Raw genomic sequence first — 25,449 nt, 5'->3', positions numbered from 1 at the left:
TTTTTTCACAATTTTTTTTAATGTAACGCGAGTTTAAAAGCATTTCTACATTTTACAAGCGATATAGTTCTATAATGTAATTAACATAAAAATAAATTAACAGAAAATAAATTAAAGAGGCCACACACAGCCCCCTGTAGATAGCGCCACACAGCCCATCTCTTGTAAATAGTGCCGCACACAGCCCCTTCCCCCCTAGTAGATAGCGGCACACTCCCCCCCTTGTAGATAGTGCCTCACACAGCCCGCTGCCCCTTTGTAAATAGCGCCACACTCCCCCCTTGTAAATAGCGCCACATTCCCCCGTTTTAAATAGCGCCACACTCCCCCCCCCTTGTACTTAGCGCTACACTGTAAACAGAAGGGAGAGCGGTAGCCTACCGCTACCACTCTCCGCTCTGCCTGGTGTGACTTACCGGAGAAGCCGAGGAGGTCATGCGGCACAGGCAGCGGCGGAGTTCCTTCTGACTAGGGTTTGTGACAGCCAGGGCCGGCCTTAGCTTGGATGGCGCCCTGTGCGGGACTCTCTATTGCCGCCCCCTACACAAACCAAAAATTAACCACATATATAGACACACTAGAACATATATACTGTACATACATAAAGACAGATATTTAGACATACAGGCAAATATACATACTCACATCCTGGAATATATACATACAGGTAAATATATAGATGTACAGACACACACACACACACACACACACACACACACACACACACACACACACACACCGGCAGATAAATACACAGACAGGAACATATACAAATACATAAAGGGCACAAATATACAAGCACAAAGACACATTCACAAACAGACCCATATATACCCACACAGGCACATATGTAAACAGCACAGATAATGTAGTAGTGTTGCTTGCAGTCCTATGTAACACCACAGATAACACAGTGATAACTCTCTGAGTACAGATAATGTAGTAGATGTTACCTGCAGTCCTATGTAACACCACAGATAACACATAGTGATAACTCTCTGAGTACTGATAATGTAGTTGTGTCTCCTGCAGTCCTATGTAACACCACAGATAACACATTGTGCTAAATTACAATCTCAGCTCTGCTACACAGTACAGATAATGTAGTAGATGTTACCTGCGGTCCTATGTAACACCACAGATAGCACACTGATAACTCTCTGAGTACAGATAATGTAGTAGATATAAGAGACAAACACATGCAGAGACACAGACAGACAGAGAGACACACATACACACACACACACACACACACACACTGTAACATATACACATACAAACACAAAGACACACACTGTATTAACACTACACACACACAGACACTCACCATGTCTCCTTGCTGACAGGTCAGGACGGGCTGTGTGTGGGCGGAGCTTCCTCTTCTGCTCGTCGGCTGTGTGTAACAGGAGAGCAGAGTAGAGGCAGATGCAGGGAGGCTGCAGCACGGGAGTGGACCTGTCCCCTGACCTGAGTCATCTGACCTCTTGTCACTGATGTGAGGTCAGGTGACAAGTCAGGTGACTGGACTGGTCCACTCCCTGGCCGTCACAGACCCCAGTCAGAACGCCCTAATTTCCTGGCTCTTCCTAAGCTGCTGCAGGTGTCCGACATACGGGGCGCCTGTCAGCAGCGATCAGCTGCTCTTTTGCGCCCTCCCTTCCCTTGCGCCCGGGGCACATCCCCCGCCTGCCTCCCCCTAGCTACGCCCCTGCCCACTGGTTAAGAAAAATCTATAATTATATAATTTCAATCCTTCTGCCGTGCTGTAATCTGTGCCCAGCTATCACCTGTCGCAGTACCTGGTCGCCATCACCTTGCTGTGTCCCTGGATTGCCCACTGCCCGAGTTCCCTGTTAGGTAGCAATGCCACGTCTCATTTAGTTTTTCCCCTGGTAGGTAGGGTACGCTTACTCATTGAATACAGCAGGGTCACTGGTCTGTTCTCATTCCGCAGTTGAGAGTAGCACAGTTTATTTTTTGATAAAAAAAAATGTAAAATAATAAGTTACACAAAAAATGTGTTAGTTAGCTAGTAGCAATTATTTAATATGGCCTAAAGAGTCTTCACAGCCGAGGAAGCATATGAAATGTTTTGTTCCGATACGGACAGCGCAAGTGAAGGTGAAGCACAGTTCGTGCTTTCATCTTCATCTGCATCCAGTGACTCTGAGTCTGAACCCCCCCGCCCCCCCCGTCGGCGCAGAAGAGCCGTAGGTCCTGCTCTGCCTGAGTTGACATGGGAAGCTGTGGACAATTATACTCCCCAGGTGCCTGAATTTACAGCCCCCTCAGGCATTCAAATTGAAACTACGGGTTTCAGCCCCATTGATTATTTGAAAGTTTTTTTTTTCAGACGCCCTTTTAGATTTAATGGTCCAGCAGACCAACATTTATGCGGAACAATTTATCTCCAGAACCCCGACTCTTTTTATGGGAGAACCCAAAATTTAACCCCCACAAACGCAGTGGAATTGCGGAAGTTTTGGGGCTTATTTTTAGTTTTGGTCTCATAAAAAAAGCCCAGTATTAGAGACTATTACTGATATTTTATATAATACCCCCCTTTACCGCACAGTAATGACAAGGAAGCGATTCGAAGCCATCCTAAAGTTCCTGCATTACAATGACAATAGTCAGTGCCCACCCCTAAAGGACCCAAATTTTGATAGGCTGTATAAAATAAGACCGTTAATTGCCCACTACGCCCAAATTTTTTCCCAAGTTTATACCCCCCAAGGGTAGACTGCACTTCAGGCAGTATCTACCCAATAAAAGAGCCCGGTACAGCATAAAACTCTACAAGCTATGTGAAAGTGCCACAGGTTACACCTACTCTTTTAGGGTCTATGAGGGGAAAGACTCTCATATAGATCCCCAAGAATGCCCCCCCTTCCTAGGAATTAGTGGAAAGATCGTATGGGATCTTATCCATCCTTTACTTGGCAAAGGATATCATTTATATCTGGACAACTTTTACAATAGTGTCCCATTGCTAAAAGTTCTCTCATCCAGATCCACATTGCCGTGCGGAACAATATGCAAAAATTAGAAGGGCCTCCCCAAAACTTTGCTGTGTCAGATCGTAAAATTAGGAGAGAACAGAGCTGTCTGCAGCGACGATCTGCTCCTCCTGAAGTATAAAGATAAAAGGGACGTCCTTATACTGACCAGCATTCACGACAGCAGAGGCAGCCTTGTACCTGTACGCGGATCCACCACCCAAGTTCCCAAAATATATTGTGTACAGGAGTACAACAATTATATGAGTGGCGTTGACCTGTCTGACCAGGTTATAAAACCATACAGCGCCATGCGCAAGACCAGGGTATGGTACAAAAGCTGTCTGTGCATCTTACACAGATGGCTTTATACAACGCCTTTGTCCTCTACAGATACGCGTGGGGATACGTTCCTGCAATTTCAGGAAAAGGTCATCAAGTCCCTGATATTTGGTGACTAGGAAGGGGAGGGCAGTTCATCCGGTTCTTCCATCAGCAGGATAATTCCCGGCCAGCATTTCCCCACAGGAATCCCCCCCACTGAAAAAAACCAGAAGCCCAAAAAAAATGCTGTGTGTGCGCCAAGCGAGGCATTCGTAAGGACACCACATACCAATGTGAGACGTGTCCCACAAATCCCGGCCTGTGCATGAAACAATGTTTCAAAATATATCATACCTCCTTGGATTTTTTATTTATTTATTCTTCATTCACCTTTTCTGTCTCCCATATTGGCCATGACCAATTATTAATTTTTTTACTGACCAGCCCCATTTAAAATTTGATCATTTCAAATGTGTAAAAAAAAAAACACCAAAAACAAAACTAAAAATTCTCAATATACCAAGGACCCAAGGAAGTGTCTTTCTCACCTAGTTTGAAATCTGGGTGAGAGGAATAAATCCAGATGAGATTGGTTGTCTCAGTAAAGCTTTTTTTGCTGAGGCCTTTGATTTATTTTTTGGGCTGGATTTTATGGAATGGTGAGAGGATTGTCATTTCACTAATTAAAAATTCTCACTCTACCCCTAGATGAATACCTTGAAAGGTGTTACATTACAATCTAAATCTTCTCACTATACTGCTAGATTAATTCTTTGAGGGGTTTAGTTTCCTAAATGGGGTCACTTCTCTGGGTTTCTAATGTTTTGACACCCCAGAGCCTCTGTTTTCATGACACAGGGCAGTAAATGCCATCGTAGTAGGCCTAAGATGTTGCATGGTGCTCTTTACCTTCTGAGCCCCGCCACGTGCTCAAACAGCAGTTTGGTCCAAAAGTGGCTGCGTCCTTAAGGGGTTAATGTTGTAGTTTTGGAGAACTTCTTTAATAGATGCCAAAACACTTTTTTTGGATGTATGACCACTTTTAGCTAAAAAAAAAAACATGAACTAGAAAAATGTAAAGTGTGAATTTGGCCTTAAGGGGTTAATGTTGTAGTTTTGGACAACTTCTTTAATAGATGCCAAAACACTTTTTTTGGATCTATTACCACTTTTAGCTAAAAAAAAAACATGAACTAGAAAAATGTAAAGTGTGAATTTGGCCTCAAAGAATTCATACATATGAGGAAACAAAGAGTGTATGAGAGTTGGGGAGCGTATTTTACATAAATTCCCTTGGTGCACACATTGATGAAATGCACAACTATGAATCCGTCCTTGGTAACTGAATGCAATTTTTTTTTTTGTGAATGAATGTGAAGAATGGGCGTTAACAAATTACCCCTAATGAGCAAGTCGGAAATATTAGAGCCTTATCGGAAATTCTGTTCTGTCTAACAAGGAACATACAAATTCTGTTTAAGCTATGCCGATTTTAAGCAATGCAAGGACATAAAATAGGAAAGAGCTGCCAGCCAGTCAGTAACATGAGGCAAGAGGAAGGAGAATCTGGGGAGGGCAGATAGCATTGTGTATCATCAGCATATAAACCAAGCTGAAGCCCACAGGAATTAATCAGCTGACTGAAGCCGTGTTCATAGATGGAGAACAGAAGGATGGAGTTCAAGGACAGAGGTATGGTAGAAAGTAAAAGACGGAGAACAGGACCCCAAACAGGAGAAACAATGATGACTATCAGATATCTTAAGGATATTGGCAGTGACCGATCTACCATTATAGACCAGTAGTTCTAATTAATATTATTAGACACTGTGATAAATCTTATATGACTGAATTTATTCTATATCACATCCTAAAATATTTGCTGCCCTCTTTGCATCATTGCACTTTACACGTTTGGGTCACATGGATGGGTGACTGGTTCATGCGGTTTCATTCATTGCTGGACAAAATCACATCCAACGTAGGTCGCTTTCAGACAGCCGTAATACAGGTACATTTTAGTGTCTACACCTAGACCTCCCACGATTCAACTGAACCAAAGTGAACTTGGATACCTACAGGATTCTATGGTGATCTAAGATCGGTTCAGTTGAAGGAGTCCATAATATGTGCCTGTATTTTTGCTGCCTGAAAGCAGCCTGAGGGTATATACACATGGCAGTATTGCGGCTCTGTTCTGTACAGGCTGCCATAGTGGTGTATGAGGCATCTATTGCACCTCTATGTCCTTTAAATTGATACACAAAGGTTTTTGTCACGGATCCTGTACGAATCTTTGAGAAAAAAAGTGGCATGTCATATGACAAAGGTATTCTTCTATGACGCATTGCCTCTAGGGGAGAATTCAGTGCCTCATGGAGGTGTCATACATTGAAACACTGAGTACCATAAAATGCTATACAAGATGTGTGAACAAGGCAAAGCCATGTGCATAAGCACTTAGTCTGTAATTCGAACCCATAGCCAACATGTGTGTCACTGTACGGCCTTGTTGACAAAGGGTGGATATGCTGTGTAAAAGTACACAGTGTATCCGCCCTGGAACCCGCAGGGAATTCCGGCTGAAAAACTGAACCAAATTGTGGTGCAGTTTTTTGTCCGGAATGTCCGCTGCGGAAAACAGTGGTTAAAAAAAAAGCGTATACTTACCTTTGCCTTCTTAGTAACGGCAACGCGTCTCCCTGTTATACGTGAAGTTCCGCCACCTGGGATGACGTTTCATCCCATTTGAACTCTGCCGCCTGTGATTGGCTGCAGCAGTCACATGGGATGAAACGTTGTCTGGGTAAAAAGAATCGCAGCTTTTCCGCCGCAAAAATCGCAACATCCGCTGTTTCCAGTGGGTTTTATCTCCCCGTTGAATTCAATGGGGTAAACACGGAACAGAAAAGCAGAAATTCCGAAGCATAAATAGACATGCTGTGGATTATAAAAACGAACCACAGGTGAATTTAAGAACGTTTTTTTCGGTGGATTTTTTTACGCACCATGTGGATGAGGTTTGTTCAAATCTCATCCACTCTGCTGCTACTTTCTGGATTCTCCGCAATGAAATTGTGGAAAACGTTGTAGAAAAGCTGCAGTATTTATGCTACGTGTGGACATACCCTACATATTCGGTGGACACGATGTGTGTATTTGCCCTAACCTGAGAGACCCCGTTTCATTGCAGTGTCTGTATATAATTCTCTATTAAGTCATTTATATGTTAAATTAAAAAAAGACTCCACTTACTTGTATTACTGTCGATTTTACGCAGTGTTTATACAGATCAGTGCTGCTTTGAGACTATTAAATATTGCCTTCTATCTTTAATTAGGCTGGAAAATGTCATACATCTGTGGTTTGGGAGTCCTTGTCAGCCCACTAGATTGAATCACATGGATGCGAGTATCCTCTAGCCATCAAACAATTGATTTTTGCGGGATTCTGCTCAGATTTTGCTTTAGGGACAAGAGATATGTTCATTCATTTGTCAGTCAGTTTGCCTATGCTTCATTGGAAAGAAGGCTTTACATTTTCATTTTTTATCAGGACATTTAAATAAAAAAAAATAAAAAAATTGGGATAAATGACGGGGTGTATTCCGGTGACCGATTTCAACTTGTGCTGAATGTGTGCAGCTTATAAGCCACTTAGAGGAGCATATGGAATGGACTTGAATTGCACAGTTCTGTATACTCATTTATTGCAAATACAGATGGCACACATCGATAAGGGGAAAATGTGCTGTTAAAAAATATTGAAAAAAGGTATTGCAATTAACTAGAAAAAGTACAAAAGAAATTATTTAAAATAAAGAAAACATTTGAAAAGAAATACATACATAGCTCTCCTAAGGTACTATACGCTTTCTACCATGTCTCTCTGTGACCATCCATGTGTCTACAGTTCCCTACGTACATCATGAAACTATCCCTGTCATATACATCTCTGACCTCACTCATAAATTCACATAAGGGAATAGGTCACTGCCTCCAACAAGGTCAGCAAATTCCTCTTCTGCTGCTGTCATCATTGCCATGCTCTGGTTGTTTGCAGGTTATTCTATCCCTGTCCACTAGATGACACTGTCCCTGTCATGCCTGTGGCTGTCAGCTCATGCTAGGAGTTGCAGTTTGAGAGCCACAGGTTGGGGATCACTGTGCTACAGCAAAATATACAGTAAAATATTTATTTTTTTGTCATCTGTTACTTGACAGTTGCAATTCGTAAAAGTAACCCAAAAAATGGTCTAACTGTAAATTTTATGCAAAGTTTATTCAATGATCCTACTGACTTCTATTTCTCAATCAGCACAAATGTTGCATTGTGGTTTTAAAGGGATTGTCTCATTAGAACAATCCCTTTCAGAATGCGACCCCTGGGGCGGTCAGCTGATCGCCCAGGTCTTGCTCCAAGCACCCCCAGCAAACAGCAGATTTTACCGGGGTAAGGCGCGGCCAGCCAGACATTTTCCCTGCAGTGGAAATCTATTATTACATGTCGGCAATTCATATGAATGGCCATCCTTGTAATACAAGAACGGGTCGAGTCCACCAGAACAGGACGCCCTTTTATGTTGTTCATATGCCCTAATAGGCATATGGAAAGGGATAGTCTTCATGAGAAAACCCCTTTAAAGGGTAACTAAACTTTTGACAAACTTTTAACATGTCAAAGTGACATGTCAGAAGTTTTGATCGGTGGGGGTCAGAGTACTGAAACCCCCACCTATCACTAAAACAAAGTGGCTCAGGTGAGCGCTATGCCGCTTAGTTTCTGATCGGCTTTCCTTGGAAGCCGAGCCAGCTGTGTATGGGCTCAATAGAAAGTCTACAAGCCCCCTACACAGCTTGCTCAGCTTTCCGAGAAAAGTTTAGTTACCCTTTCAGTCAAGTGTTGACATGAAAATCTCTCTCCATTGGCCCTATCAGGGTATATGAACATCATAGAGGGGTTCTCCACTCAGCAACCCCTTGAATTAGCCAGAGTGGAGAGCTGAAAGTCTCCTGTTGTAGCTTCTACTCTTGAGTACTCAACGTAGCAATGCATTATATGGTGCACCGTTTTTGCGCAAGGGAGCATGTCCAGTGGGTAGCAACAATGATAATGTGGCTAATGTCTAATATACATCTTCAGACAGATGTAACTGATTTTTCGCACTTTGTTACAAGTAATTACTTACATAAATGTTCAGGATATGATGTAGTAGCAAAAAAATCTTTATGTATATGGGGAGCTTAAAGGCTATGTACACCTTTGAAAATGCTTTTTTTTTTTTTTTTATAAAATAGTGTCTCAGTGTGATCGGTGCCACTTTGTAATCTGTCTCTGACACGCAGGATCCACCTGTTATCCATCACATCTAAGTTGTAAACTTAGATGTGATCAATACCAGCTTGAGACATGCAGGACCCGAGGTCACTCAACCCGTCAGCGCCGCTGACCTGACGGATTCAGGTCTCAGCGCACAATACAGCTGCTCTGTATCTGAAAAAGTAAAAATAATTTTTAATAAAAAGTATTTACAAAGTTGTACAAAACACTGAGACTGTTTCATTAAAAAAAAAATTCAAAGGTTTACAATATCTAAACATAATATATATTGTTTCCACTTGTAGCAAGTGTTATTGTTAATATGTTTGGGAATTGTTATTGAAATATTTCCTAATATGTTATTGTATTCCCATCACACAGCAATGGATTTCCCTCAGGATTCTTGCTCTATATTGATAAGAACGCTTTGCCTGAATTTCAGGAGCATCATGACAGTTTTTTTTTTTACTGTAGTAATAACTGTCCTGGCACTAACACAGTCCACACATTATACAACTCTGCAGTGTTTATATTTAGCTAATTCCAGAATTGATATAACAATCTCGTCCTTCCTGTAACCCAACTAGATAATGGTCGAAGAGTTACATAACACTGTGATTACTGCAGACAGAGACAGGAGAAACAAACAGCTGCCAGGGCCAAGTCCTATACCATATGGAGAGATGCCAACTAAGGTGGTATATGCCCTGGAAACTGCCCTCCATACTACTACAACCTCTCTACTTAGGATTTGTCATCACAGCTGGCCACAACATTTCAGAACCATGGACAGTAAACAACACCGGACACTTCATGCTGGGAACCTCACGATATTCCACTTATACATTGTTTTACATAATTGCTATGAGCGATATACTGCATGATGCACAGGGATATTTGCCTGAAGATCTCTGAGGATCCGTCCGAGCACCAGAAATACTATTTAAAGGGAACCTGTCACATTAACACCAGTCTGATCTGCGGGCAGCAGGTTAATGAGCAGGTGGAGCTGAGCAGATTGATATATAGTTTTATGGGAAAAGATTCAACATAACCTGTATTTTATTCATTCAAACCTCTGCTCAATCTAGGCTTAGAAGTAAAGTGGGCGGTCCTACTCAGTGATTGACAACTGTCTGTGTAGTCTCACTCATACAGGAAAGATAGTCAATCACTGAGTAGGACCGCCCACTGGACTTCTAAACTTAGATAGAGCAGAGGAAGAATAAATAAACTACAAGTTATACTAAATATTTTCCCACAAAGCTTTATATCAATCTTGTCAGCTCCTCCTGCTTTATAACATGCTGCCTGCAGATCAGACCAGAGCTGTGGTGTCGGAGTCAGTTTTGAGCAAAGTCAGTGGACAGTGGAAAAATAGAGGAGTCGGAGTCCGAAGCGTGTCTTACTGACTCCACAGCCCTGGATCAAACTGTATTTCCAACGTGACAGGTTCGATTTCACATGTCATCACCTCTGTAGTTCAGCATTACTGTATAGTGCCCTCCAACATTCTGAGAGCAAAACTTTGTAGGTATAACCGCCACCCCACACACACACATGCATGATGCCTCAGTACCCCCTGTAAGAGAATAAGTGGCAATGCTCACCTGGCAGAGCCTTCCCTAGTACTTCCATAATGAAAAACCCTGTAAGTGTCAACCACAAAAATTTTGCATTAGTTTCAGCCATTGCCCCCAAAATGTCTAGTACAGTGAACCCATAAGTGCCAGCCATACTGACCTCATAAGTGCCAATTCCCTTATAAATGCCAGAACCAGAGTCCCCATAACAGAGCCGGAGTAGCATTTTAATAACTCCCTCCAAGCTTCCGCTGATGCCTGAAGCTCAAAGATGATTGGCTGATTCCTGAAGATCAGAAATGATTGGCTGAAGCCTGAACATCAGAGATAATTATCCGACACATGAAGCTCTGAGATGATTGGCTGAATTGAAGAAAGTGGTAAAAGCAGTACCACTTGGCTTGACTGGTCTAGTCAGAATCTGTACTGTATCTCCTGAATAGGTACACTTGGAGGGTCTACTATAGGTCCTAGAATGCCTTGCATGTCCAATGATCACTGCTTTACTCACTGGTGGCAGCAGAAACTTAAAGGGGTATTTCCATCTGACAAGTTATGGCATATTGCTAGGTTTATCGGTGGGGGTTCGACCACTGAGACCCCAGCGATCCTAAGAACGAAAAGACAAGTACAATTTGGCATTTCACCTCCACCCGGTTTGCAGGGCAGTGCAGCACATCTCCATTCAAGCGAATGGGTCTGTGTTGTTTTCCCCTTCACAGTGGGTGACCGAGAGCTCAACTAGTGCTTCAACCCCTTCATTCTGAGGATGAGTGGTCTCCTGGCAGTCAGACTACTACCAATACGAAAATAATGAGATATCCTAGCAATTTGCCATCACTTACTATGGTAGGAAAAGCCCTTTAATAAAAAAAAAGTCAACAATTCCCAACAAAAATGAGTGTTCAATTTATGCCCTATAAGGCTGGAGCTACAGACAGATGTGCGTCCACTGGATATGCCATAAAGTTGGTAGGGATTTTACTATGGGGATCCCACTGACCCAGGGAGCAGGGGAGTTGTTGCCATATCTCCCATATGACATAACCGAAATATGCTTTAAAGGCCATTGGTTAGAAAAATCTTTTAATTACATCGCCTATGCTTGTGCTCTCTTTCATCCTCATTTTAGGGGTGCAACTATAGGGGGTGCTGTTGAGCCTGGGCCCTTGTGCCAGAGGGGCCCAGCCCAGTAGCAGCTTAAAAAGACAGCAGTACTATAAATAGGCATGATAGTTGGGGTGGGTACAATTACATATTTTGCACCATGAGCATTCAGTTACCCCTTTGATCACCATGTGAATTTTATCATCAAAAAAAATAATCTTACAATAAAATTTACATGTTGACAAATAATGAGCGTGGGAAGGATCCGCACGTGTAAGCCATTCACAAGACACCGTCCAGTACATAATTTGTTATTGATTTTAGTACTAAACACATCCAATCAATGACTTTCATAAAGAATCCCTACCCAGGAGACGTATAATATTAGCACAAATGAATATGCTCGTCTCTGATAGCTTTTCAGAATGAAATCCATTGTAAATTATTCATGTGCAATAATGTCTGTCAATGTTTAAAGAAAAACTATGTGTTTAGGTGAGTGTATGAATCAGTGGCAGGCAGACAAGGCGTTGTCCGGGATGGAGGTGAGTACATGGATATCAATATTTGATCTATTGTAAAGTGTAAATGGTCTGTGATGTACAGAACTGTATTTGATTCTCATCACAAGATACATAGGAACCATTGTACATGGCGAAATCTAATTTAAAGGAGTGGTAAGACTATAAATCTAATAAAATGATATAACCCACACAGGTGTAGGCAAACGTTCCAGTATTGGAGAAATATCAGATAAAGTATTGATCATGGGAGAGAAGAATTTTAATTTAGCCAACCTAAAATGGCTAATAACAGGGAACAATAGACTGTACTCAACTATACAGCAGATAAGTTAAATGGGATGTCTTATGAAGAGGAGGGGTCTCCCGCTGGGGTCCCACCTGTATGAGCCACAGTGGAGAGCTCCCGGTTTTGTGGACCTGGCCCGTCTATTTATTAGATGGTCGGCCATTTATTTGAAATGACTGAATAAAACTTCCCTGGCGATAAAAGTTGTTTGCCGGGTGCCTCCAGGGTGGCTGTCTTTAGTGCAAGAAAATCCCTTTTAGTAAGAGTTAAAAGGGGCTGTCCCATCAGGACATTGGGTAACTCCCCCAGCATTGAGCTGATCGCCAGGGGTCTGGCTTCTGGAGTCCTCGGCAATCCACTGTTATCACTGGGGAAGCTGCTGGTATGTACAAAGGTTATGTGACATGTCACGTGCCCATTGCATCTAATGGCCCCCCCATGTAGTATATAGTGGCTCGAAGTCCACTAGCTCTTCTTTGCAACTCTGTGTTCTGACTAATATGTGGGGACCATGGTGCGTGACCCCAACCACTCCAAGATGTTCATATAACCTAATGAGGCATATACACAACCCCTTTAATAATTGAGACATATTTTCTGGGTATAGAAGGACCTAAACTGACTTCCAGGCAAAACTCATGATCTGAGCTATGTTGCTTGTCTGATGTCTGCCAGTAACAGACAGGGAACACTGGTAACAGTCCTAAAGTCTAAAACAAAAACCACTGCACATAGTGTATACATTCATAAGGGCACAATGCCTGGATAAATAGTAGTGCCGTGTCCATAGAGCAGCCTGTATACAAAGTTAAACTGCGAAGAGAGGACAGACTATATAAGAAAAATACAGCACTATAATTATTAGTTTAGGCTTGTTTGTATAAATGTAGAGAACCTCTTTAAAGGGTTTTTCCATTCTCCGAAAAATAAAATCTCTAGTTATATAATAGCCTTTTAAAATTGGCGCCGTCCATGTGCCGTCAGTCCCCTGATCTCTCCTGTACTCATTGCAGCACAATGATGTGTCACTTAGAGTTAGCGGCAGCCATGATGTGGCCAGTGATTGGCTGCCAGGGTCATACGGTGTTTGATTAAAGATCCTGATGGCGCAGAGTGGTGCCGAAATTGAAAGGTAAGAAGATTAGAATAGATATTTGAACTTTATTTTTAGCAACCCCTTTAAGGCTTTATTTAAACAGCAGAGTCTGTACGATGATTATATGTAGCGGTAGGCATCCAACCGAAAAATACTATGAAATCGATGGCATACGGATCTACAGTATGGTCCCACATACGTCTATGGGTGCCGTATTACTGCTATGCGCAATTTAATATGGCCATGTGGATGAAGGATTACATATAAGGAAATCCTGGATTCTTACACCATTGCCTCCTAATGCCTGCCAGTTCTATATTTTGGGTTACAGTGGCATGAACAAAACTGTGTACAAAGATGTATCTGAAATGTGTGCACGTATTTCATATCCACATATGTCATATATCAGAACGATTGTCTTTCTTTATTAATCCCTTTAAATATGTACTGAAAAATGACACTGTACAAAGAATACAACTACAAGTGGACTCCATCCAACAATTGGCCATTAGAACCCCAGGACGAGTTACATTGTTTCCATTGGATCAATAAGGGGCAGTTGGTGGCTCAGAGGAAACATGTGGAGCTCCATTGGGGTTCAGACCTCCTTATACAAAGTCTGTATAGCTGGCTATTTTTTAACAGACCTATGACTGCTACTTATATAATGATCCGCCAGGGGGGATCCTCCTAATGAGGCTGCTGGAACTTTCTCAGTTGAGTCCCTGACATGGGGACCATGCACAGTGATATATCTAATAATGCGCTGTATAGGAAGTGGCACGCAGATGCAGGGGATGGGTAATGCAGGCTTAAACAATGGTATTCAAATGTGCACACAGAGATGGGCTAACAAATATATGCGTGAATGCACCCATAATAAAAAAAATGTAACAGATGTTGCAGGTAGATGTAGGGGATAAAATACAAACAATGTTGCAACTTGTACAGTACAAATGCAAAATGTTTGCAGTGTATAGTTGCCCCATTGGTTATTAGTGGGCCACATCAATGAATAAACTTTGGAATATTGGTGCAAATATAACAGATTTAAGGAGCGGTCTGGTTTGGGTAACCCATTTTCTTTGGAAAGGTTTTCTTTTGAGGGTTTCTGAACCAGACAATCCCTTTAAATGGAATTTGTCAAGATGACAAAACTCCAAAACTTCACAATGAAGGTTCCGTGGAAGTGGTCATGTGGTATTCCTCAGCCAATGAGACAAAAAGGCACACGTAACTAACAAGCGTGCAATCACCCAATGAGATTTTTTAGTCAGATGCTCTTTATGAAGAGGACTTTAAAGGGATTCTCTGGGGTTACATTAGCAGAGTTGAAACAGTTGAGCGTTTGCATTGCTCTAAGGGTACGACCACACAAACCAGAGTTGCTGCAGAAAATTACCGCAACTTATTTGGAGATAGCGAAAAGGAAAGTCCAAATACTTCCAAATTTGGCTTTTAGTAAGAACCACAGTATTGAATCTCTGCAATCACATAAGGTCATGGTTGTTCTTCATGGACAACCATGACTTGCCCTTGTATACATGCCATTTATACAGATAAGACATAATCAGTCAATTCTGAAGGAAGTTTATATAAACAAGACCTGGCTCCTTGCCACTGGGGTCCCAAATCTTTTCAAAACGCTTTCTAGTACTTCAGATCTGCTAAATGGTGACAATGTACAAACACAACCTCAGGTTAGACATAAAAAGCATTACTAAAGACAATTGGTTGGTGGCACATAGAGTCACATATTACAGAGTCATAGGCACTGTGTCCTGTTGCATGGTGCCCCCTCGGGGCAATGCTCCATAATACAGCATGTGATGGCCACAATTATTTTTCTTTCGGATTCTAGTATGGGCCAATAGCCAGCTACAGATGCCATATTACGGATCCGTATGACAGGAATCTGTACCACAGCCACCTGCATTAGCCCTAACACTAAGCTCACCACACAACATATGTATATCTCAACAAACCATGACTTGTCACCCTGATCCAAAGTAACACAGCTCTTCGTAACAGCATTACTGTAAGTATAGAACAGAGTCAAAGTTGATCATCATCACCAAGACATCTCAATGATAAAGGAAGGGTCCAAGACACAAACAGGCACGTTCCCCCCTAAAATGTACCTTATTGAGATACGGACTCTCTTCAAAGAAGATAGGGAAACTTCGGACAATGATTAAAAGGAAAATTTGCAAAAGGATCTTCTCTAAGACATAAAAAACTGTCTCTGAAATAGCTTTTTAAACGGCTACCCTGAAAGTCAATGTCTTACTTCAGAAACATGACTTTGGTCATCAAGGCTTATGTGTCTGAGAATTTGTGGCAAATACCTAATAATCTACATTTCCTCACTGATGTTCAGTTGCTTGTAGTTTATAATCATTCTGTCATTGCTGGAAATCATCTAGGCATGCACTGACTTCTAGATGAGCTTGCGGTGGGCTTCTGCTTATACATGGCAGCCAGTCTGGAAAAGCAGAGCTGCAGTGAAAACGCATAAAGAAGAGACAGAACAGCAGCTGAGGAAACAGAAGGACTACCTCAGGCTTCCGCAGGTAAGCTGCAGTCATGGATTGAAGCAGTGTCTTGGTGGAGCAGTGCTAAAAAGTGGCCAACACTGAAGAAAATAAGGGTATGTTCACACGCACTAATTACGGACGTAATTCGGGCGTTTTTGCCCCGAATTACGTCCGAAAATAGCGCCTCAATAGTGTTGACAAACATCTGCCCATTGAAAGCAATGGGCAGACGTTTGTCTGTTCACACAAGGCGTAATTTACGCGCCGCTGTCAAATGACGGCGCGTAAATAGACGCCCGCGTCAAAGAAGTGACCTGTCACTTCTTTGGCCGTAATTGGAGCCGTTATTCATTGACTCCAATGAATAGCAGCGCCAATTACGTCCGTAATTGACACGGCGTTCAAGCGCCAGCACATGCCGTTACGGCTGAAATTACGGGGATGTTATCAGGCGGAAACATCCCCGTAATTTCAGCCGTTACGGACGCCCTCGTGTGAACATACCCTTAATAGCATTTAAGCCCCTGTTCACATCATGTTCTTTTGCTCTGTTTAATGTATAGGGAAAAACTGCCGACGTATAACGGATGCCTCTGACCAAGCCCTTATTCACACGAACGTGATACACGCGTGAAAATTACACGCGTCACACAGACTTATGTTAGTCAATGCGGCCGTTCAGACAGTCCGTGATTTGCATGCAGCGTATGTCTGCTGCGTAAATCTCACGACATGTCGTGATAATCACGCGCAGCACACTGAAGCACTTCCGTGTGCCGTGCGTGATTTGCGCAACAGTAGATAAAGAAATGAAGGAAAAAATAAAAGCACTTCCTTCATTTCTTTTTCTAAACATCAAAACCGCGTGTCATAAGGATGGCATATGCGTGAAAATCACGCAGCCACGCAGCAAACACTGATGACACACGGAACTGCAACGCACGCAAAACGCACACGTTCATGTGAATAAGGCCCAACATAAGCTATTGTATATTTAACATAAACATCATGAGTAGCTCAAACGAAACCGATGCCTGTGACGGAAGCCATGCAGTGGCATCTGTCACCCACAGGCTCCTGTATTAAAAACACATATACCGCCCAGTATACTTTTTCACTGGATTTCGTATGGTATAGCATAGTCTACTATGTTATTCCATAGCTTTTTTTCATGGTATACTGAAGTTTACCGGACAGACAGAGGCCAAAAGGACACCCATGGACTCCGTTGGACTAATGAAACCCTATAGGAACGTATAGTGTGCGCCGGAAGCTTTCCTGTGCTGTGCATGGCAAATTTTATGGAGTAGTGGCTTAAATAGGATTAAGAACTCATCTTAATTTCACCTTAAAAGGTTATACCCAGAATATCGACAATTATTCCCAGAATCGACAATTATTATGTATCCACATGATAGGTCATATTTGTCTCATTTCTGGGACCCCCACAGATCGCGAGAACGGGGGCCCAGCACTGCAGTGAGGAAGACACCGAATGGAGTGGTGGTCAAGCCTATGCACTGCAGCCCCATTCAAAGTTTCATAGACATTGAATGGACAGGAGGGCGAATGCTCGACCGCAGCTCCATTCAAGATCCTCCTCACTGCACCACCTGGATTAGGAAGGTTGGGATCCGCGTTCTCATGATCGGTGGGGGATATGGGATAATTGTTGATTCTGGGACAACCCCTTTAAGTGTACCAAAGATCCAGCACTGATTTGGTACCAGTGTACCCATAGCATTTCACATAGCTAACCAGAGCCCTCCTATGTACTAATGTGCAAAGGACTGGAACGGACTTGTTCACAGATGGATGCTTCTGGTTAGCTAACACCAGTCGTGTTATTAAAGCAGGGTAGCAATATAAATGGAGCAGAGAGTTTCCTTCATTTCAGAGCAAACTAATTGCAGCAAAAAAAATACATATATTTTAAGAAGTTCAGTTTTCCTTTTCTTTCAAGTTGTTAAAATTTTTTAAAGGAAACCCGTCACTAGGTTTGGAGCCACTACAACACCAGCATGTTGTAATGCAGCTGAGGTTTAGCGTTCCAAAATGGTCCACATAAAAAACGGATGTTTCGGATATAGATAGTAAATGAAATTACCGAGAGGAGTCTGGAGGCATTGGGCGCATTGCGTATATGAAGCCAAGGACAATACACCCGCGCTTTACGGCGCATGTGCAGTGTACTGTCCTCGGCTTCATGTGTGCAATGCTCATGCACTCAATGCTGCTCCTGCGCTCATGTTGGTAAGTTGAAGGTTATTCTACAAACTATTCCCGAAATGTCAGTTTTTCACGTGGGCACGTTTGGAACATTATACCCCAACTACATAACGGCACGCTAGCGGTTTAGTGGCTCCAAACCTTGTTCTCTTTAAAATGCCTTTTCTAAGTTCTGGGTTACAACCAATAATATTACTATCAGGGTCAGTTCACACAGAGTTTTTTTAGCCCTGATTTCGACACGAAAACCACATCGGAATCGACGCCAAAATACTGCCTAAATCACCTCCCATTGATTTCAATAGGAGACAGAGGCGTTTTTTTCCTGGGCAGGTTTTTAGCCACTCACGGGAAAAAGATGCGCCATGTCCTTTCTTGCCACGGCTTCCACTTCTGACCTCCCATTGAATCAATGGGAGGCAGAAAAACCTGCAACGCTTGTTTCCGAGGGTTTTTCGCTGCGTTTTTGCCCGCTGTCCTTGCATTAGCTCCAATGGCTGCCGGTGAAAAAAGCGCAGGCAGTTCAAAATCTGCCTCAAAATTCCTGAAGGAATTCTGAGGCAGATTTTTTCTGCCTTCAAGAAACTCTGTGTGAAAGGGCCTTACAAATACCACAGGGGTTGTCACCCAGTTTTCCCAGACTTCTGAATGGTAATACTTCTTAGGCTTCGTTCACATCTGCGTCAGGGCTCCGTCGGAGCTTCCCGTCAGAACGGGACCCTGACTGAAACAAACGGAAACCATAGGTTCCCGTTTGCATTAACATTGATTTCAATGGTGACGGATCCGATGCAAATGGTTTCCATTTGTCTCAGTTGTGCAAGGGTTCCGTAGTGTTGACGGAATGAATACCGTAGTCGACTGCGCTATTCATTACGTCAAAACAACGTAACACTTGCACAACGGAGACAAACGGAAACCATTTCCACCGGTTCCGTCACAATTTAAATAAATCAATGTTGATGGAAACGGGAAGCTCCGACGGGACACCAGATCGGAGCCCTGACGCAGATGTGAACGAAGCCTTAGATATTTAGTCACCCATCACTGCATTATTAAGCAGGATTACGCACACAGTTTTGGTTCAGTTTTTTTTTTTTTTAGCTAAAGCCAGAAGTGAATACAAGAGAAAGGAGATGCATCGGTCTTTTCTTTATACTTTCCTTCCTTTTGAATCATAAATCACCAAAAAGTGCGTCAAAACTGAGTGTGTAATCCTGGCCTTACAGGGGTATTCCTATTTTATAAAGTGATGGCATATCGCTAGGATATGCCCTCACTTTATTATCAGTGGGGAGTCCTACCTCTGGCACCCCACCGATCCCGACAATAACGGGCCGCAGCGCTGCTTTAGCACTGCGGCCCCTTCACTATTTTTATATATTTTTTTAAGATCGGTGGGGTTCCCAGAGGTCGCCCTCTCACCGATCATAAAGTAATGGCATACCTGATTATTACAGGTCCAACTTTAGAAACCCCCAGCGATCGGGGAGGCTGCAGCTTCTATAGGGGAGATGTAGTATTGCATGCTGGCCATTAAAATGAATGAGCAACCATGCTGGATGGGCCAGTGTAGCTCTCCACTTTAGCTAATTGGAGGGGGGGCATGTCGAGAACGGTGGAGCTACCTCTATGATCCTACAAAGGCAAATGGACAAGGGTTGTCTTGATCGCACAAACCATTTTATAGAATTTTAAAAAATTTGACGGAAGTGAACAAGTAAAATTATTATTTTTTTTAACTATGTGGGAGCTCTTTAATATTTATGAAATAATTGAAATATTTTTAGCACCAATTACAAGAAAAGTCACAGCGTTGCATAATTTTCCATTTAGAAGACCCGTACCACTCACCAGGGATGTGCTTGAGCATAAATAACACGACAACAATTATAAGATAGAATGTCTTAAGAACCCCAATGCCATGCATAATAAAGCAGACACTAAAGGCTGCTTCCCAGTTTGTTGCTGCCCATGTGATTTGCTCTTTTACGCCACTTCATTACCTTCCAGACCTATTAAAATATATTGGACATTGTTGTGAGGCCTGAGATAATCCTCTCCTACGGATCTTAGGCTAGTGACGGGCTCAGTCATTATGAGTTATGACCAATAAAAATGCAGATAACGTGCTTCACCCATGCGTTCTGCTGCGGTTTGTACAAGGGATATAGGAAAAATTACACTTCTACAAATGAAATATCTTAGGGTCAGAGAGGATTTGTCTGTAAGTCTCTAGGGGATTGACGGGCTCTGTCTCAGTAGATTTAAATAAGCATACAGATATAGCAGAGCTGAGTTTGTCAGACACACAGAGCTGAGTGCTTTATTTGGCTTTACTCACAAAGACACCAAAATGCATTAAAAAGGACTGCAGGTGAGATCAATGACAAAATCAGCTCTGCCACATCTGCATATTTATATGGAATATCCTATATGGAATATGGATTCCTGAAGTGAAGTTATTACAAAAATAATGATAATTTCATGACATGTGGCAATGACAAAGACTTAGTATGTGGCATTGGTTCCACTTGGTATCCTTGGTGAAACGGAGTATGGCAGATTCTAACTCGCTCTGGCACTTATTTATGGATGTACGGAGACACATTCCCGGGATATATGCATTATGTGATGATAACAGACATTTATAACCCAGAATATAGGAGCGGGGCAGCCTTAAGTGACATCAGCAGATCAAGCTTCAGCGTCAACCTACTTATAAAGATAACCTTCCACATCACTGGTTTTCTAATTTCCAGGCCAGTGCGTAACCACTGGATCGAGTGCTTCCCAAAAGGCGATACATACATTTACCACAATGAAGAGCCCAATGCAGTATTTCTACCTATAACCTTCAATAAGCATAAATAGTATCATTAACAAACCATGATATAAATCTAAATAACTATAAGGCATTATAAAGAGCCGTATATTATATATAGAATCTTCCGTTATCTATTACCTATATACTACACCACTGTACCACACACTGAGAGCGAACACTGCATCTGCATTATGTTAATCCCTTCTCTGCTGTCTGTATGTGCTGCATATACTTAAAACCCTTCCACATGAATTTGCAGCTATCTAATAACATACACAGACTATAGAAAAAACAGCCTGGAGCATAAACAACCACTATAAATCACATTATTTGGCTAAAATGGCCGTGGCGAACGACCTAGTGGAGGAACATAAGACCCCAAAAAAATCACTTATTTGTTTGAGATTGACAATTAACAAAGATTATTTTAATTTTAGTCAATACATGCAAAAAAAATAATCATAAATAAAAGAATAAAAAATAATAATATAATAAAAATAACAAAAATAATAATAAAATGATAACAATAAAATAGTAATACAAAAATTAAAGTAATCATAAAATACACGCACATAAAATAAAATATTTCAAAATAATAGGAATAAAAATATATATTTATTTAGCATATTACTGATGTTTAACTATTAAGCCTCCCTCCTGGCCCATGTTCCATGGACCAAAAAAGTCACAGGAAGCATTTAACTCTTGCAGGGATGGGACAACATATCAATGGTGTAATGCTACTACTCCAAGTCTCCTCAATCTCACCCCCCCCCCCCATGGTCTGCCTCAGTCTGCATTACATTACCCAGAAAATGTCATATTTGATTAGTCAGCAGAGTAATGGGAAGCGGATTTGGTGAGGTCAGAAGCTAACAAGTATTTATCCCCATAGCTTTAATTCCCAGAGTATATAGAAGACGACTGGTACGTTCCCTCCACAGGATGATATAACAACCAATATCCCAGGTTCTGGTCCCATTTATTCATAACTTCAGGGTATACTTACAGGCATTGGTTACAGCAAAACTGTTGGCTGTTTCTATGTTGTCTACATGGGGAATCAAATTAAAAAGTGCTTCGGACTCGTTGGGGCTGGTGTTATGGAGAAAAATTGCTAATCGGAAAGCAGTGTATTCCTGATCTGTATTTCGGATAAAAAGCCCACCTGGAGAGGGGGGAAAAAAAATCATAAAATATTCAAAACACATGACATTATACATACAGTCCATAGTTATACAGGCGGATTACAGTATGCAGGTGCAATAGAGGCTGCCAGTATTCTGCTCCATTAATTCCAGCCATTGATATGTGACAAGTGGCTGGAGTTGCAGTTGTCTCACATTGCACATTACAATAAATCACAGCTTGGAACCAGGGCGAATGCTTACACGGTATTTAACAATATCATTCAATTCATTCGTCTTGCACTATTATAATTCACTGCTTATAGCTCCCAAGTTTGGTGGGCAATGTTTTACGCACTGTAACCTATGGTCACTATACATTGGTCATTTACTATACTCATCATATACCACCAAATATACATAGTCTAGACAGTCTGGCCATTATTAAGGGTTAAATAGACTACTGTGTCCAGTTCAAGGAGAAGCAGCTTCTTATTATACCAAGAGCATAAAAGTGACTATGTTTGCAGAATCTCATTAACACCCCCCCCCCCCATTAAAAAAAAAAACGATATGATGCAGTGCAAGACATTATTGGATGCCCCCATCCTCAATGGTTATTATAAAGTAAGGCTGAGCCTCTATGTAATGGGATATATAGGGATGCGGTACATGCTGCACAACTTTCCAACTAGCTGTAATGTGGAGGTAGCAGGAGCACAGGATAGCACCACTACTGCAGCATCCACACAAGCCCTATACATATAATGCAGAGGTGGGCATGCGGGCCTGGGGACAGGAAGGGGTTACTCTCAGGGCAAAAGTCCTATGATGAATAAGGATACAAACATATACAATGGCTGGGAAACTATGTAGCAAAGCACATGCAAAAACTCCTGAGGCTTGCTCAGCTGTCAATCAACTGGCAGAACGGGCAAAGAGGTGGTGCAGCAGCTGGTCCATGCAATGTCAGTGATATACAGGAGGTCTAGGATCAAGTTATTATCAACGAAGCACCTGCAGCTTTGCAAGTTTAGTCATGCAGTGAATAGTCAGCTCCTGTGCCAAGGGCACCCATCCCTGGCATGTCTTACCTATCTGCACGCTGCTAGGAAAGGCTCCCATGGCAATGCCCCAAAATCCAGAGAATAACAAAACAATCTGCTGGCAAATAATCCGCATCTTCTCTTTCTCTCTCTCGCTAGATGCCAATGAGAAGCATCAAGGCTGCAACCACAAGCACAGGAAAGCAATGCAGTCGCTGCCAGTCTAGCAATCCATGGTGGGCATGATGTTACCCGCAGTCTCCATAGCCCCGGGAGAGCTGATGTCCGGCTGGAGATGTTTGCACATGCAAGATGGTGGAGTTGGTGGTGGAGGCTGCACAGAAGGATGAGACATGCGCTATTATATCTCACTCTGCCCCCATCACACACAATAGCAATCCCAGCTCTGCTGTCTCCAGCCCTCTCTGCCTGTGTCACTGGCTACATGTAGCATGAATGGGATACTGCTGATGCTGAGGATGGGGGATGGCACAGGGGGCTTACAAGGCAGACTAGTCTGGTCCTCACTGCCTGCACAGCCAGAGCTCCCTAGCAAGCAATAGACAGATCCACTGCAGCAAAGCCTCTCCCTGCTCCGGCAACACTAAGGGGGGAGCCAGCCTGGCAGGAGGTGGGGGGGGGGGGGGGGGGGGGTTAGCCAAGGTCAAGTGCTCTGTCTACCCACACTAGGCACCCAGGATGGTTAGATCTTGATAGAGGTGCAGTCATTTACACCATAGGCTGCTTAATCTTGTTTGTTTATTTGTTTTTTATTTATTTATTTGTTTTGTCATATTTTGTCAATAGACATTTATATTAGTGGAAGTAGGAGAGATGATTTGGCTGGTTAGGGCAGCCTGCATTCTGCTGATGGATCATGCAGAGTACAGCAAAAAGTCTCTGCAGAGTAATCATCAGCAATCCCTATTAGAAGGGATTTGGTGTTTATGTCATTTCTTGAATAATCATTAAAGGGTTATTTTCAGCTTATAAATTAAGGGATATATATGGCTAGGATATGCAAACAACTAATAAAGTCAGATCGCCATTGCATAGGGTAGCGAAATCCTCTTATGCGCTCACTTTGGTGCTGGACTTTTGGGTTCTAACAAGTAGGATATGCCATCGCTTTGTGATCTGCGGGGGTCTGACATCTTAGACCCCCCACTGATCTTGAAAATGAAGGGGGTGCATCGCTAGTTCAGCGTTGTGGCCCCTTTAGGCCCTGTTCATATGGGGGGGGGGGAAACGCCTCCGTCTCCCATTGAAATCAACGAGAGGCGATTTCGGTCATTTTTTGGGCGCTGTTTCCATAAACAACGCCAAAATACTCAGTGTGAACTAACCCTTATTACTGTTGTGAACGGCGCCATGTTTTAGCTCTCAGCATAGTCTGTGGCCCCCATGAACATCGCTATGTCTGGATACTTTGTAGGGGACATAGCCGTAGAGCAGCGTTGCAGCCTCTTTTTTCTTAGGATCGATAAGGAGTCCTAGAGGTTGGACCCTCACCGATGAGAAAGTGATGATATAGCTTAGCAATATGCCATCACTTCATGAAAAAGGAAAACCCCTTTATGAAGAGTGCTGCTGTGGAAATATAGTATAACAGGGCAGCCATTGTAATATGGCTGACCATGTAATACAATGATGGGCGAGGTCCACCAAAGGGAGAACAAATCTTTGTTAACAATTCTTTGTTCTGGCTCATAGAGAGGGGTTTCTCTTTGGATTTCCTCTACAATGTCCATATGCCCTAATTAGTGAGAAAACCCCTTTAAAATGGCTTCAAGCCGGAGCTTCACTTTAAGTCCCTACTGCCCCAGCACTGTATTTTAACATTGCGCAGTCAGGATTGTACCTCCCAAGTACCCATGCTTAGAAGGGTCAGTACCCACACTACTTTTCACCTAAATCTCTCTTTTTGACCTGATAAATATATTTGAATTGATAAATATATTATATCGTTGCATTGTTTATCATTGCTGTTTAGACTTGTATGTTATTTAATGATTTAGTGTAATTTTGACCTTAAAATCTATAATTAGATGATCTTTGTTCTAATCTGTGTATGAAAATCTAGTCAAGCGTATAGATATGTATGATGATCTTTCATAAAATTAACCATTCGTGTCACTTTTTGACCACCCAAAAAGTTGGGAGGTATTCTAAGTTCTAACTAAATACACCCTATCCCCATCTAACTAAAGCCATGGCACCGTAGCTCCCAAAATAGGGCATTTTATATAAAAAAATAGACAGTAAACAATATGAAGAGCAAATCTAATTTTTTTTGTGGTGGATTTAGGGGATTTTAAAAAAAAATAGTGAAAGTAAAAGAGTTAATTTTTTTAACGAAAAAAACAAAACCTTAATATCTTTTACAAAGTACTGTAAGGCCCTATTCACACGACAGGGATTCCCAGCCGTGTGACGGCCGTTGTT

The 25,449-nt window shown here is 42.2% G+C and overlaps 1 protein-coding gene across 9 annotated transcripts in view; it reads right to left on the bottom strand.

The window, feature by feature from the left end:
• GRIA4 (glutamate ionotropic receptor AMPA type subunit 4) overlaps positions 1-23,596 on the bottom strand; it is a 315,636-nt gene extending 292,040 nt beyond the window's left edge. For all 9 annotated transcript variants that reach the window (XM_075851546.1, XM_075851547.1, XM_075851550.1 and 6 more), the window contains exons 1-2: positions 23,053-23,596; positions 21,841-21,999 (exon numbers count right to left, since the gene is read on the bottom strand). In XM_075851546.1, the coding sequence (XP_075707661.1) occupies positions 21,841-21,999; positions 23,053-23,140 (247 nt within the window). In that variant the 5' untranslated portion in view covers positions 23,141-23,596. The remainder of the gene's footprint in view (positions 1-21,840; positions 22,000-23,052) is intronic.
• Between the last annotated feature and the right edge of the window lie 1,853 nt (positions 23,597-25,449).

Source organism: Rhinoderma darwinii, chromosome 2, assembly GCF_050947455.1.
Source record: "Rhinoderma darwinii isolate aRhiDar2 chromosome 2, aRhiDar2.hap1, whole genome shotgun sequence".
Classification (NCBI taxonomy): Eukaryota; Metazoa; Chordata; class Amphibia; order Anura; family Rhinodermatidae; genus Rhinoderma; species Rhinoderma darwinii.
The sequence above is the reverse complement of the archived record's forward strand: the minus strand, read 5'-3'. Positions and strand labels throughout refer to the sequence as shown.